At 41.9% G+C, this 16,510-nt stretch overlaps 1 protein-coding gene across 1 annotated transcript in view; it reads left to right on the forward strand.

Moving 5' to 3' along the window:
- The window catches only part of LOC137371880 (contactin-associated protein-like 5), a 558,385-nt gene that overhangs the window by 36,338 nt on the left and 505,537 nt on the right, over positions 1-16,510 (forward strand). The window contains exons 2-3 of the mRNA XM_068034861.1: positions 7,837-8,040; positions 11,272-11,456. Of these exons, the coding sequence (XP_067890962.1) occupies positions 7,837-8,040; positions 11,272-11,456 (389 nt within the window). The remainder of the gene's footprint in view (positions 1-7,836; positions 8,041-11,271; positions 11,457-16,510) is intronic.

Here is a 16,510-nt window from a genome sequence, read left to right on the forward strand (position 1 = left end):
CAGACCCCTCAGTGGTTGGCGGAAGGACCCTACTTGATAATCAACCTGTGACTTTTCTGCTTTTCAGTCCATATTTATTGTCCACTGAGTCTCTCTCCTCCCTACTGATATTTTAATAGTCATCATTACTGTTTCCTGACACTTAGCATACTTTTTTGTGGTATGATACCTGAAGCTACATAGAATCATAAAATCATAGAATGATATGGTACAGAAGGAGGCCATTCATCCCATCACACATATGCTAGTACTTTGAAAGAACTATTCACGACACTGCTTTCCCCATAGCCCTGCAAATTGCTTTCCCTTCAAGTATATATTCCCTTTTCAACGCTACTGTTGAATCTGCTTCCACCACAATGGGCCGAATGGCTGCCTTCTGTGCTGCAAATTTCTATGATTCATCCTTTCAGGCAGTGCATTCCTGCTCACCATCAACTCGCTGCGTTAAAAAGAAATAAAAATTTTCCTCACCACAGCTCTGGTTCTTTTATATCTGTGGCCACCCAATGCTGCAGCCTTGTGTGAGAATCTGTAATGCTATCTGGAATTTGTTCCTTTTATCTGAAATGAGATCCCAGCCAGAACAGCTTCCCTCAAGGCCAACAGCAGGAATAGGAAACAAATGCCACAGATGAGACTAAGTTGTTAAGTCATAGATTTTAAAACTACGATCCTTAGCACCTTCAGGGTTTGCAAGATTTCAGGGGATTGTGGGGAGGTCATCAGATTTTGGTGCTTTTTGCAATCAGATTGCTGTATTTTCCTGTATTTGTTGAGTTTCCTATTTCTGTTCATCAAGTGCATGGATCACAATGTTTAACTTCGAGCAGCTGACACTGTCTGTCAGAGGTTGGGATGGGGATTCTCTGGAATTGCTGAGGAATACGGTACCTGGGAATGTATCACCATTTCCAGTGGATTCCAGGGAATGTTTCAATATTTGCAGGGGGTCCTCAGCAGTGTGTTGCAATTTACAGAAGATCTCAGTGGGTGTCTCAATATTACCAGGGCGCTCCCAAGGGGTATTGCAATATCTGCAGTGGGTGATAAGTGTCCCAAGAAGTGTGAATATTTCTAGGGGGATCCCAAGGAGTGTACCATTATTTGCAGTTTTCCGGTGTGTGTCATTGTTTTCCAATGGAGAGATCTCATGGATTCTTACATATTTGCAGGGGTAGTCCTTCACATAGAAAACCACTACATTTGAAGCCCATGAGATAAAAGAGGAAATAGCAGCATGGATACAAAATTGGCTCAGGGACAGAAAACAGAAATAGTTAGTGAATGGCTGTTTTTCAAGCTGAAGGGAGGTATACAGTCGAGTTCCCCAAGGATCAGTACTAGGACGACTGCAATGTTGACTTGAACTTGGGGGTGCAGGGCACAATTTTGAAATTTACAGAGTGGCACGAAACTTGGAAGTGTAGTAAACAGTGATGGAGATAGTAATAGCCTTCAAGAGGACATAGACAGACTGGTTGAATGGACCCATAAACCTATGTGTCAGGGCAGAAGATGTTGGTATTGTTCTTAATGAATGCTTTGCATCTGTCTTCACAAAAGAGGGGGATGATGTAGTTATTGTAGTTGAGGAGGAGGAGTGAAGTATTGGATGTGATAGGGAGAGACGAAGTATTAATGGGATTAGCATCCTTGAAATTTGATAAATCGCCAGGGCCGGATGAAATATACCCTAGGCTGTTAAAAGAAGCAAGAGAGGAAATAGCAGAAGGTCTGACCATCATTTTCCAGTCCTCACTGTATACAGGTGTGGTGCCAGAGTATTGGAGAACTGCTAACGTTGTACCTCTGTTTAAAAAGGGAGCGAGGGATAGACAGAATAATTACAGGCCAGTCAGTCTAACCTCACTGGTGGGCAAATTATTGGAATCTATTCTGAGAGACAGGATAAACTGTCACTTAGAAAGGCATGGATTAATCAAGGATAGTCAGCATGGATTTAGAGTCATAGAGTCATAGATTTATACAGCACAGAAACAGGCCCTTTGGCCCATCGTGTCTGTGCCAGCCATCAAGCACGTATCTATTCTAATCCCATTTTCCAGCACTTGGTCCTTAGCCTTGTATGCTATGGCTTTTCAAGTGCTCATCTAAATACTTCTTAAATGTTGTGAGCGTTCCTGCCTCTACCACCCCTTCAAGCAGTGCATTCCAGATTCCAACCACCCTGAGTGAAACAATTTTTCCTCAAATCCCCTCTCCCCTTACCTTAAATCTATGCCCCCTGATTATTGACATCTGTGCTAAGGGAAAAAGTTTATTCCTATCTAACCTATCAATGCCCCTCATTTTGTATACCTCTTTTTTTCCAGATTTATTAATTGAATGCAAATTCTACTTTCTGCCATTGTGGGATTCGAACCCATGTCCCCAGAGCAATAACCTAGATCTCTGTATTACTAGTCCAGTGATAATACCAACTTGATCAAATTTTTTGAAGAAGTAACAAGGAAGATAGATGAGGGTAGTGCAGTTGATGTGGTTTACATGGGTTTTAGCAAGGCTTTTGACAAGGCCCCACATGGCAGACCGGTTAAAAAAAAAATCCCATGGGATCCAGGAAAATGCAGTAAAGTGGATACAAAATTGGTTCAGTGGCAGGAAACAAAGGGCAATTGTTGACGGGTGTTTTAGCGACTGGAGGTCTGTTTCCAGTGGCATTCCGCAGGGCTCAGTTCTGGGTCCCCTGCTATTAGCAATTTGGACATAAATGTAGGGAATGTTGACAGGACTGGAAAAATGCAGCTATGAGGAAAGATTGGATAGGCTGGGGTTGTTCATCTTGGAACAGAGAAGGCTGAGGGGAGATCTGATTGAAATGTAGAAAATTTTGAGGGGTCTGGATAGAGTGGAGGTGAAGGGTCTATTCACCTTAGCAGAGAGGTCATAGGGGGCATAGATTTAAAATGAATGGTAGAAAAATTAGAGAGATGAGGAAAACCTTTTCACCCAGAGGGTGGTGGGGGTCTGGAACTCATTGCCTGAAACGGTGGTAGAGGCAGAAACCCTCAACTCATTCAAAAGGAGTCTGGATATGCACCTCAAGTGCCGTAAACTGCAGGGCTACGGACCAAATGCTGGAAGGTGGGATTAGAATAGGTGGATCATTTTTCAGCCAGCACAAACATGATGGGCCAAGTGGCCTCTTTCTGTGCCTTTAACTTTCTATGATTCTATGGTTCATATTGCAGATGAAATTCAATGCCGAAGAGTGTGAGTTGATGCCTTTTGGTAGGAAGAATGAGGAGAAACATTACAAGCTAAATGGTACAATTTTAAAGGGGGTACGAGAATACAGAGACCTGGGGGTGTTTGTGCACAAATCTTTGAAAGGGGCAGGACAGGGTAACAATTCAGTTAATAAAGCATAAATTGTTTGCTTTATAAATAGAGTACAAAAGCCAGGAAGTTAAGCTAAATGTATATAAAACACTAGTTTGGCCTCAGTTGGAGTATTGTATCTAATTCTGAGCACCACATTTTAGGAAGGACATATGAAGGCTTTGGAGAGTGTACAGAACAGATTTACTAGAATGGAACCAGGGATGAGAGATTATGGCTTTGTGGAAAGACTGGAGAAGATGAGGTTGTTCTCCTTAGAGCAGAGAAGGCTAAGAGGCGATTTGATAGAGGTGTTTAAAATCCTGAAGCGTTAAGATAAAGTAAATAAAGAGAAACTGTTTCCAATGGCTGAAGGTTCAATGGCCAGAGGGCACAGATTTAAGGTGATTGGCAAAAGAACCAGAGGGGACATGAGGAAAAACTTTTTTACACAATGAGTAGTTAGGATTTGGAATACACTGCCCGATAAGGTGCTGGATACAGATTCAATAGTAACCTTAAAAAAAATTGCATAAATACTTGAAGGAGGAAAAAATTGCAGGAATATGGGGAAAGAGCCAGGGAGAGGGACTAGCTGGATTGCTCTTCCAAAGAGCTGGCATGCACATGATGGGCAGAATGGCCTCCTTCTGTGCTCTATTATTCTATGATTCTAGGAAAAGGTGGTTCTTCTTACTTCCAGCCTGCAAACCTTTTCCATCTGTGCAGCCTTTCTTGGCTTGCTGTATTTTACCCTTAAGACAAAGGCCACTGTTCCCATGAGCTTTCCCCATTGGTCCTTACTAAGTTACAAATGCAACATCCAGCACACCCTTCCTCTGCCAGCACTGACAGTGCTGAAATGTGTTGGCTGGGAAGGAAAATCACTGATTGGTTATCCATGACCAGCGCATATTGGAAAACCCCAAACCGAGATCAACACACAATTTCCACTAACGATTTGTTGAGCCTCTCATAATTTCCCATGATGTCGAAAGCATGGACCTCCTAACATCCCCTACCCTTCCGATCCTCCTCTAATCTGAAGGTTTATTAAAACCTAGTTTGGTGTGTCACCTAACGGGTACTTCATGACTCACCTCAGCGCCCCTCCCTTTACTTGTTGCTGTCTCAGTCCTGTTCCTGCTTCATATGTAAGTGGTGATCTGCCCAAGGGTAGGTCCTCTGCTCATTTCTCCATGCCTCACGGTCCTGCACTTTCCTTTTCCATTGCTTGTAATAGCCACCCATTTTTTAACTTCCATGAGAAATAAGAAATATGACTAGTGAAAGAGTACCTGAGGTGGTTTGCCATTGCCTTCCTCATGTGTGCTTTAAAGGAAACACAAGTCCTCTTTCTGAAAGATCCTCTGCCCCGATTCGTGCCAGATGTGTTAACAGCAAAAACCAGGACTGACAGACTGCGACTGGATACAGTGTAAAGCATGAGGCACATGAATAAAGGATGTTAAGATATGTCAGAGGTCGGATGACATCGAGGAACTGCTCAAGCATTACTTCAGAACCATTTGATGTATTATCGCCTTAGAAGTACAAGCTATGCAGGAAATCTAGATGGCATATTCTAGTCATAGGCAGCCTATGTAATGTTCTTGTAGGTTAATCTCTGGCAACATAGCGTTGCACTTCAGTGATCTACAAGGATCATCATACTGAGGGCTTACCAGCTCAGATGTAATGTCAAACTTGTATAAGAACTTAGTTAGGCTACAGTTGAAGTATTATGTGCAGTTTTAAGCACCCATTTTGAGTCACAAACTCCATCCCTCTCCCTAACCACAGTCGAAGGCTGAGCAAGACCATTTACAACTTTGCATCCTATTTGACCCTGAGCTCAGCTTCAGACCGATAGCTTCTCCATCACCGAGACCACCTACTTCCACCTCCATAACATCGCCATCGCTGACCCTGCCTCAGATCATCTGCTGCTGAAATTCTTAATCGTGTCTTTGTTACCTCTAGACTTGACTCTTCCAATGCTCTTTTGGCCAACCTCCCATCTTTCACCCTCTGTAAACGTGAGCTATTCCAAAACGGATACAAGCCTTCAAAATTATGATGGGTTATGATCCAGTAAATAGTGATAGATGGGGGATGTGGGGGCGGGGGGGGGTGAAATTCAATATCACTCCGCCTATTTGAAGGGCATGAAATGGTGCAATGATGATGAATTTAGCTGTGTGTCGGGCCATGCCCAAACTGCATGTGCATTCGGACGACTGCCAATATTCCCTCTAAGCTGTGTGGGTGCAAGGCAATGCAGCAATCAGGAATGTACCGCGCAGAGAACAAACGAGATGCACACAAGCAACATTCCCTTAAAGATGCACACAAGCACAGCCGTGCAACAAGCTGCACCTAGCAAACAGAAGTTAAGGAGAATATTGGCGACTGCTATATTTAACAGCACATTTTGCAGGCGGTTCTAGGGACCTAACATCTGTTTAAGGATCCTTGAATGAAATTCATTAGTGCTGAGGGAATCAGGCACCGGGTTTGCTCACCTTTTCAGGAATTTGCTGCAGCCAGCGACAAATGTGGAATATTTTTAAAATATACTTTAATGTGGTGCTCCTCCTGGTTCCACACCTGCAATCGTCTACCCTTCCCTCCTCCAGCACCACCTGCCCCTGCCCTCAGAATTTACCTGAGAGTTGCTGCCAGCCACATAGGCGAACTGCTTCAGGAAGCATGACAAGGCCTGAGGCCTAAGTTCTGTCGAGTTTTGGCCTTCTGGTTTAGGCACGCGCTGAATGTACTTGGTAAGTTACGCACCTGAAATTGGTCCCTAATGACTTTAGCCCCCACTGTTTCCTCTAGTTGGTGAGATGTTAATAAGAGGATGTTCATTAGTTGTTACCTGAATTCTGCTATTTGGGAAAACATAGTATATGTTCGACTTTCAATCCAGGAGGCCAACAGACTGTCAACTTCTCTTTCAAGGATATCAATCTTATTTTTAAAATAGTAAAACACGAGTCTTATATGCATACACTAGGGACCTGATGAGAAAGGAAGAATTTGCATTTATATAGCACCTTTCACAACCTCAGGACGTCCCAAAACACTTTTCAGCCAATGAAGTACTTTTTGAAGTGTAGTCACTGTTATAACATAGGAAATGTGGCAGTTAATTTGTGTACAGCAAGCTCCCAAAAAGCACCAGATTAAGTGCTGTTTATTGAACGGTAAATGTTGACCAGAACATATAGTATCTACATCAGCCGGAGTGAGCAGGTAGTAGCTCAGTTTAATGTCTCATCCAAAGGATGGCACCTCTAACAGTCTAGCATTCCCCCAGTACTCCACTGCAGTGTCAGCCTAGATTGCATGCTCAAGTTTCTGGAGTGAGACTTGAACCTACAATTTTGGGACTCAGAGAGCTGCCCAGTGAGCCACAGTTGACATCTATCATGCAAATAATCAGAAGAGACCAAAAGGAGGTGATTTTCCAATCAGCTTTGTCTTTGTGTGAGGTCCGGCTAGTTCTTTTGGATCTCAGAATTTACTCGACCATTTCAGACAAATTATTGGGGGACTCTCAATTATCTGCCAATCTCCATTGCCCTTTAGTGAGTTGATTTTCAGTTGGTGATGGCAGCCAAAGTTCTGCAGTGTTTTAAAGGCTGTGAGCCACCTCTTTACAATTGCAAGCAGTAATAATAATAGCAGCTTTTCAGTAAGATTACAATCCCCACAGAAAGCATCATGGAGAAGCAAAGCCTTGCCAAATAACACAAAGGCAAATGCTACAGTGATGAGGAATAGCAAATGCATTAGAAGAAAATCTCCAAAATCAGTTGCAATCAAGGACTGTGCAAAGCTTCAAAATATATCTGCTGCTTTATCCATTTCTTATAAAATAAAAACATACATCAGGACCTCAGTTACTCATACTTTCATTATCAGCACTCTTATATTCACACTGTCAGTACCCATGCTCCCATTTTCAGTATACATATTATTCACACACTCCCAGTGTCACCCTTATATTATCCACACTCCCATTATCCACGTTCCAATTATTTGTACTCCCATTATCAGCATCTGCAATTACATTATCCTCGCTCTTATTAACTGCATTTTCATTATTTACATTTATAATATCCTCAGTCTCATAATCCCCACTCTCATAGTCTTTGCTCTCATAATCCCCACTCTCATAGTCTTTGCTCTCATAATCCTCACTCTCATTATAACCACTCTTATTTTAAGCTGATGGGAGAAGGGCAAGAGTTGCGTTGTTTTTTACTGTCGAACTAGCTAAAATCCATGAAAGCATTTTAAATTAATTTCTCCCATACTCTTTTGTCCCTAATCCACAGTGTGCGTAGCTCTTCTGTACAATTCAGATAGCTCTGTTACTTAACCTTAAGTCAGAAAACCAATCAGAGTCTGGTCTTCCAATCAGTGTCCTGAAATTTGTACGGCTTATTTCCAAGAGATCACAGCCTGGATTTGCTTTCACAGAATCAGATGTTGCTGACTTTGATGGGAAGAGCTCCATGTTCTACAGATTCAACCAAAAGAGTATGACCACAGTGAAAGATGTCATCTCCCTGAAGTTCAAGACGATGCAGAGTGATGGAGTGGTCTTACACGGGGAAGGACAACGGGGAGATTACATCACTCTGGAACTGAAGGAAGGCAAACTCTCACTGCAGATCAGTTTAGGTATGGATCTAATTCATTTCTGTTTTAAAGCAATTACTTTGTTAGGGATTGAGGAGTGTATAAAACAGCCCTTGTGCTAACTGAACATTTAATTATCGCACAGGAATCATTTCTTACAGATGATAAACAGAAGAGAATATAGAAGAGTTGTCACTCAGACCACTGGTTTTCAATGACTGAATAAATCAAGTTATGTTTTTACTGCTTGGGACCCACCAGTGTTTTGTGGATTGCTCAATTCTATTTCTTTATAATTAGGCTGACAGGTTTACGGTATCCAAATAAATTAAAACTCATTTGTTTAGCATTGTTCTACACGATCTTCCAAGATTTGTACCCGTATTTTAGGGAACATAGAATGAATTCCACATTTCCAACTAGGAGATGGGCTCAAAGGGAGGAGAGCAGATTGGAGATAAGGCTTCAATACTGTCAGGTTGATGCCCTGACTTGAGCTTTTTGACAGATTCTACAATTCCGTACAATTAGCATTGAAAGTGAAGAAGTATTAGCTGTTTTAGCGGGATAAAATGGATAAATCCCCAGGCCCAGATGAGATGTATCCCAGGCTGTTATGTGAGGCAAGGGAAGAGATAGCAGGGGCTCTGACACAAATTTTCAAATCCTCTCTGGCCACAGGAGAGGTACCAGAGGATTGGAGGACAGCGAATGTGGTACCATTATTCAAAAAGAGTAGCAGAGGGGGACAAACCAGGTAATTACAGGCCAGTGAGTCTAACATCAATGGAGGGAAACTATTGGAAAAAATTCTGAGGTACAGGATTAATCTCCAGTTAGAGAGGCTGGGATTAATGAGGGATAGTCAGCATGGCTTTGTCAGGGGGAGATCGTGTCTAACTAACTTGATTGAATTTTTCGAGCTGGTGACTAGATGTGTAGATGAGGGTAAAGCAGTTGATGTCTACATGGACTTCAGTAAGGCTTTTGATAAGGTCCCAAATGGGAGATTGGTTAAGAAGGTAAGAGCCCATGGAATCCAGGGCAATTTGGCAAATTGGATCCAAAATTGGCTTAGTGGCAGGAGGCAGAGGGTGATGGTCGAGGGTTGTTTTTGCAAGTGGAAGCCCGTGACCAGTGGTATACCGCAAGGACCGGTGCCGGACCCTTGCTGTTTGTAGTGTACATTAATGATTTAGATGTGAATATAGGATGTATGATCGCAGATGACATGAAAATTGCTGGTGTCGTAAATAGTGAGGAGGAAAGCCTCACATTACAGGACAATATAGATGGGCTGGTAAGATGGGTGGAGCAGTGGCAAATGGAATTTAATTCTGAGAAGTGTGAGGTGATACATTTTGGGAGGACTAACAAGGCAAGGGAATATACAATGGATGGTAGGACGCTAGGAAGTACAAAGGGTCAGAGGGACCTTGGTGTACTTGTCCATAGATCACTGAAGGCAGCAGCACAGTTGGATAAGATGGTTAGGAAGGTATATGGGATATTTGCCTTTATCAGCCGAGGCATATAATATAAGAGCAGGGAGGTTATGATGGAGCTCTATAAAATGCTAGTTCGGCCACAGCTGGAGTACTGTGTACAGTTCTGGTCACCGCACTATAGGAAGGATGTGATTGCTCTGGAGAGGGTGCAGAGGAGATTCACCAGGATGTTGCCTGGGCTGGAGCATTTCAGCTATGAAGAGAGACTGAAAAGGCGAGGGTTGTTTTCCTTAGAACAGAGAAAGCTGAGGGGGGACCTGATTGAGGTATACAAAATTATGAGGGGCATTGATATGATAGATAAGAAGAAACTTTTTCCCTTAGCAGAGGTATCAATAACCAGGGGGCAAAGATTTAAGGTAAGGGGCAGGAGGTTTAGAGGGGATTTGAGGAAAAATGTTTTCACCCAGTGAGTGGTTGGAATCTGGAACGCACTGCCTTAAGAGGTGGTAGAGGCAGGAACCCTCACAACATTTAAGAAGTATTTAGATGAGCACTTGAAATGCCATAGCATACAAGGCTATGGGCCAAGTGCGGGAAAATGGGATTAGAATAGTTAGGTGCTTGATGGCCGGCACAGACACAATGGGCCGAAGGGTCTGTTTCTGTGCTGTATAACTCTATGACTCTATCTATTGTTCTATTAAAATAAATCACAAACCAGTGGCCTTGATTAAAGGCAGGAATGTCCCAATATGCTGCACCATGAACTGCGCCTGCAGTTTCCCTTGTTGCGATCTCCTGATTTCAAATATGCAACCCTGGGAGCTTGCTGGATGGAGGTCAGCTACTTATCTGTGTGAAATGGCAAACTATGCAACTAGCCATCCCACTCTATGGTTTTAATTGAGTCCTTTATACTTGTCCAAGACATGTAGGGATGACCCTACATCTTAGCTGCATTCCTGTGCCCTCTCTTGCTGGAGGGTAAGAAAAAGAGGGAAAAACACTGAATTCAATGCTGTGGCAACACCTTACATTGAGGTCCAAAGAAATGCAGAACAGCAACCACCCCAGAGTCACACAGATGATGTGGTGATGGGCCATAATTCGGCACCATGTTTTCATTTAATGAAGGTTTTGCATAATTCCAATCGTTTGTGCAATGTATGTACACTATCACAGGACTAATATTTCGAGTAATAGAAACAGAAAATGCTGGAAACGCTCAGCAGATCAGGCAGCATCTGTGGAGAGAGAAAGAAAGTTAATGTTTCAGGTCAGTGACCTTTCATCAGAACTGGAAGAAGTAAGAAATTTAACAATTTCTAAACATGTACACAGCCAGGGAGAAGGGTGTGTGTAGAAAAAACAAAGGGGTAGGTCTGTGATAGGGTGGAAGACAGGAGTGATTAAATGACAAGTGGGATGATGAATCAAGGCATAACTGGTATAGTACTGGTCTAAGTATAGAAACAAAACATGGATCCAGAGGAGGTGTAAATGATTGCAGAGGAAGTGGGAGTGGTGGTTATCATCTATGTTAAACTCAATGTTGAGTCTGAAGTCTATAAAGTAACTAATCAAAAGATGAGATTTTGTTAATTGAATTTCATTGGAACAGTGTCAGAAGCTGAGGACAGAGAGTTTAAGGTGGGCCATAAGTGGAGTTGGGCTGTGAATAGAACTATGTCATCATTTACGGAAGGCTTTACACCATTTCAGTTGCTTGTCTGTGCAACATATGTACTGTATAATGGGACTAATATCTGGGATGGTTGTTTAGAAAAATGACGTGTTTTATTTCTGTCCTGTGGTATCCTAGGTGACACAACACTTCTATCTATTAACGGCCATTCTTCTGTCATACTGGGCAGTCTCCTAGACGACCAACACTGGCATTATGTTGCAGTTGAACGTAATAAGAAGCAAGTGAATTTTACTGTGGATGCAGACACACAACACTTTCAAACCAAAGGGGAATTTGACTTTTTGGATATTGATTATGAGGTAAATGGTTTATCATTAAGGTGAATGATATCAATTCTTCAAAATTTCCCACATTCTTGACCTGTGTCACATTTATGGTAATCTTGAAGATTAGGACAATGTTACAAAAGCTCTAAGGAAGTGCACAGTATGGATCTGCCGCTCAATGCTAGAGAGTCTAACAGAAACATTGGACCTTAGAAAGACCGTCATTTATTTATTTATTTATTTATTTATTTAGAGATACAGCAGTGAAACAGGCCCTTTGGCCTACCGAGTCTGTGCCGACCAAGAACCACCCATTTATACTAACCCTACAGTAATCCCATATTCCCTACCACCTACCTACACTCGGGGCAATTTACAATGGCCAATTTACCTATCACCTGCAAGTCTTTGGCTGTGGGAGGAAACCGGAGCACCCGTCGAAAACCCATGCGGTCACAGGGAGAACTTGCAAACTCCGTACAGGCAGTACCCAGAATCGAACCCGGGTCCCTGAAGCTGTGAGGCTGCGGTGCTAACCACTGCACCACTGTGCCGCCCAAACAAGCTTGTTACTTCTTAATCAGTCAACAATGCCCACCCACTTTTTTACCATATGTGCAATGCCTTCTCTATACAGAAGCCTCTTGAGCTGTCTGCTTTGCTTGGCTTCAATGGCCTTCTGTCATAACTTAATCCATAAATTTATTAATCATTGTGTGAAAAACATCCACTTGACATCTCTAAGACCCAATTATGTGAGGCTCCAATGTCTCACAAACAGAAATTGTGACTTGTGAAATTGTGAGAATCAGACATACTTTTGACCTACATTGAAATCTTCCAAGGCCCTGAATCAGATTATCTGATCATCATCTGATTGCTGTTCGTGGAGCTTGCTATACACAAGTCCTCTGCCATGTTTCCTTCATTACAACAGTGATTACACTTCAAAAAGTACTGAATTGACTATTGTTACGACCAAGGTGGGAGTAATGCACTGTTAATTCAGTCCCACTACTACACAGGTCACAGTGTATTAAATAAAGTTTCCCGCCTACCGAACACTCGCCTAATTAAACACTGTATTTTTCACCCAGAATAAAGCTCACTAAACCAGGTTTCTTTAAACAATAACAATATTAACTATTTATTAGAAGAGAAATAATAGGTCTTAATTACTAACGAGATAAATCTATACATGAAAAAACCCTTTATTCCCTTAACCCTCATGTGCACACATACATTCAAAAAGAAATGGTTAACTGGTTTCACAGAGGAGTTTTGGGTTATAACTCTTTCTTAGGAATAGAAGGAATAATAAAACGTAATTGAGGTTCACGTTCTGGTAGGATGTTTTCGGTGTGGTGAGGTGTCCCAGAGTCACATGATTGGATACCACTCGAAGTCTCTCCAGGTTGATGAACAGTCTGTGATGGGTAGGTGTTCATGGCAATTTAACTTCAGCAGGCGTCACATAGGTCTTCCATCAGGAGTTTAGCAACAGATCTGCTTGGGTTTTGAAGCAGCAGTCTAGCAATAGAAGAATTCGTCAGATTTCAGGATTTTCTTAGAACACAGGAGGCAGCAGGAATCTCACTGGATGCAGACATTCTTCAGAGACTGGAGGCAACAGGAATCTGCTACCTTTCAAATGCAGAATTCCTTTTCAAGAGATGCGAGTCTCCTTTACAGAGAGAGGTAACACTTTTCTTGGTCTTTTCTCTCTGGCTTCAGGCAGGTCAAGCAAAGATTTCAAATGCCTGCCCTTTGTCCAATTCACAGGCTTTCAAAGCGTCCAAAGTGAAAAAGAACCTTCTCGAACATGGTCACATGTCCAGACATAGTGTCTCCCCCTTGTCACTCAAGCTGCTCTAAAGAAAGGTCAAACCACTGTAATTTCCTTGAAACTGCTGACCTTCCTGCCCTTTTACAAATTTAACTTCCTTTCCAAACACCCATAAAGTTCAACTCTTTGTTCTGAACTTCCTTTCAAAACATTGCAGGAATTCCAGTTATTTTTGCAGGTGTCCTTCACTGAGCAAAATCCTTTTATCATTTTTTTTTTGAAACACATAAGATGTCCAAGATTTTAGTACAAATATAAAACCTTTTGTGACACTGTAAGTTGTAATCCTAAAGTTGTAAGAAGCACTATAGAAAATGCAAGCTCTTTGTTTTCTTTCTTTATGCTGATGGCAGCACCTCACTAAATTACCTCTCTAACTTCTTAATTTTTAAACTGTGATGTCTGGTGCGAGTATCTTCACAATCACGAGCAATTTGTCCCAATCAACTTTCTCAATTCCCTTCATAATCTTGAAAACTTTAATTAGATCTCCTTGCAGCCCTTTCTCTTCCAAGGGGGACAATTTCCTTGACCTTTCCTGAAAATGAAATTCTTTAGAACCGTAATTACCTTCCTTACATGTCTCTATAGCCTTTCAAGGGCACTATTGCCTTTCCTGTGATTAGGTGACCAGAAGTGTGCATAGCATGGTAGCTTTCCTGTTTCTGTGCTCCTGGTATGCAGCAGGAGGGTGTAATGCAAAATTACACACCGCTAGCCAGCCATATTCTGCCCAGTAATTTTAAACAGAAATGTTACCCCATTATTCCAAATGGCTTCAGACCAAAGCCTTAGGTGGCAATAATACCCTCTCTTTATGACTTACACACTTATAAAGAATTGCATAGAATTTACAGCCCAACTGGTCTGTGCCACTGTTTCTGCCCCGCCACGAGCCTTCTTCCACTCCTCTTCATCTAACTCTATTAACATATCCTTCTATTCCTTTCTCCCTCATCTACTGATCCAGCTTCCCCTGAAATACATCTCTGTTATTCAGCTCAACTAGTTGCGCAGTAATGAGTTCCATATGCTAACCACTCTCTGGGTAAAGAAATTTCTCCTGAATCCCCTATTGGATTTATTAGTGACTATCTTGTATTTATGACTCCTGGTTTTGGAGTTCATTATGGAGCAAGTGGTAACACCTTATACTCTGTTCCTCTAATGCAACCTAGTGCATCATTTGGCTTTTTACTGCAGCCAAGCAGAGCTCTGATAATTTTGATAGAATTACCCACATTAGCCCCTAAATCTATTCCCTGATCACTACATTCTGGGACTGTTACATTCAACAAATACATATCTTTTAGTTCTTTGCTGTCTTACTGATTATTTTGAAGTTATCCACATTGAACTGAACCTGCCACTTTCTGGACCATTTTATCTGAAAAATTAACATCCATTTGAATCCGTTTGCAATGTTCCCCATTATTTTTTCTGGAACCTATTTGACCACAAGGGGCAGCAGCACTGATGTTTATCTTATCCTCAACAAAAGAGAAATACTGTGGATATTGGGAATCTGAAACTAAAACAGAACATGCTAGATACATGCAGCAGATCAGTCCTGATGAAAGATCATCGACCTGAAATGTGAACTCTGCGGCTCTCGCTGCAGATGCTGCCTGACTCGTTGAGTGTTCCTACCACTTACTGTTTTGAGTTCACATCATATCCTCACCCATGGGTTAGTGAGAAGTGATCAAGTGCTGATGTTCCTCTCGCTAACTCAGCAGTGCTGAAGCCAATTGTAGCATCTCTGTTATAGTTCTGGCTGAGATTTGCTGACTTGGCAGAGACTGAGAAAGAAACCTGGGACTCAGTCCAACCCTGGTGAGGCACTGAAGGAGGACTGATCTCATGTACAGGGTATTTAATAAGATTTGACCTGATTGTACTGAGGTTGACATATTCCAGCCCTGCAGTTATAAAGTTCATGCAAGTGTGATTACTTAGACCTTTTCTTTTCTTCAACTTTACACAATCCACTAATATATTCAACCACCTTCTGATCTGTCTATTGGCCACTGATACGACTATCTCATTATGATCTAGGTTGCTTCTGCGCTGACTCTTAAAATGTGACTGTGACCAATGTTCCCTCCGAGCTGTGCGAATGTGCGGCTGCACAGCAGTCCAGAACGTTCTGCGCAGTACCACAAACAGGCCACCCGCAAGCAGCTTTTTCTTTACGTTGGGCGTGGCCACGTAGCAATCTTAAAGGGACTTCACAGTGCAACAACAGGCTGTGCACAACAAAGAAAAATTAGTGGATTGATTGATTGATTGACATGGATTTAAAAAAAAATTTAATTCAACAAATTATCTGTTTTGTTATTGTATAGTGGCAATAAAGTCTGCTGTGTATGTATGAACGTTTCAGGCTGAAACTGGTGAGCTTATGGTGTTTTTTTTTAATGTTGTTGAATTTTATAACCGGAGCAGCTGCTGTTCCATCTGGCCAATTGCAGGTCTCGGTGGAACCAGTGTTTAGTTCTGTGCTCATGATGCTGATAAGTAAAGTCAAATAAATCTTCTCAGTCATGTTCAGAAGCAAAGTCAGAAGAGAATTGAGAAAGTATTGAATCCTGCTCTTTGAAATGCTGAGCTGCATAAATAATATGGTACACAGTGCTGAAATAACTGAAGCCATGGTTACAGAGTGCACACATTGTAAAGCCAGCAACCTTCACGACATATTAGAGAGTAGAGAAACAAATTCTCCACAGACTAGTGGATATTCAGAATGTGACTTAGAAAAGCCGTTACTCTGTCTCAATTTAAGTTTTCTTTAAAAAATCAATACCTGATTAAAACCAGGTTGTCAGGAATAAATGTTGATGATCGAATATGTCACAGGAATATGGCAGTTCCTGTATTAATGAGACTGTACAAATATCACCTGTGATATGCGACATGTTGCATACATTATAAGCAGCATTTCACTAGATTAACCTGAGCAGTCATGGAGAAATTTGACAATGCTTTATATTGCCGAAATTTCCACCTGCATGCTTCTTCCACGTCTTTCTACCTTTGGAATAATAAGAGGTTATCTCATTCAAAAATACAAAATTCTTACAGAGCTCAACAGGGTTGATGCAGGAAGGATATTTCCCCTGACTGGGGAGTCTTGACCCAGGGGACACTGTCTCAGAATAAGGGGCAGGCCATTTATGACTGAAATGAGGAGGAATTTCTTCACTCAGAGGGTGGTGAATCTTTGGAATTCTTTGCC

This window comes from Heterodontus francisci, chromosome 7 (genome assembly GCF_036365525.1).
Source record: "Heterodontus francisci isolate sHetFra1 chromosome 7, sHetFra1.hap1, whole genome shotgun sequence".
NCBI lineage: Eukaryota > Metazoa > Chordata > Chondrichthyes > Heterodontiformes > Heterodontidae > Heterodontus > Heterodontus francisci.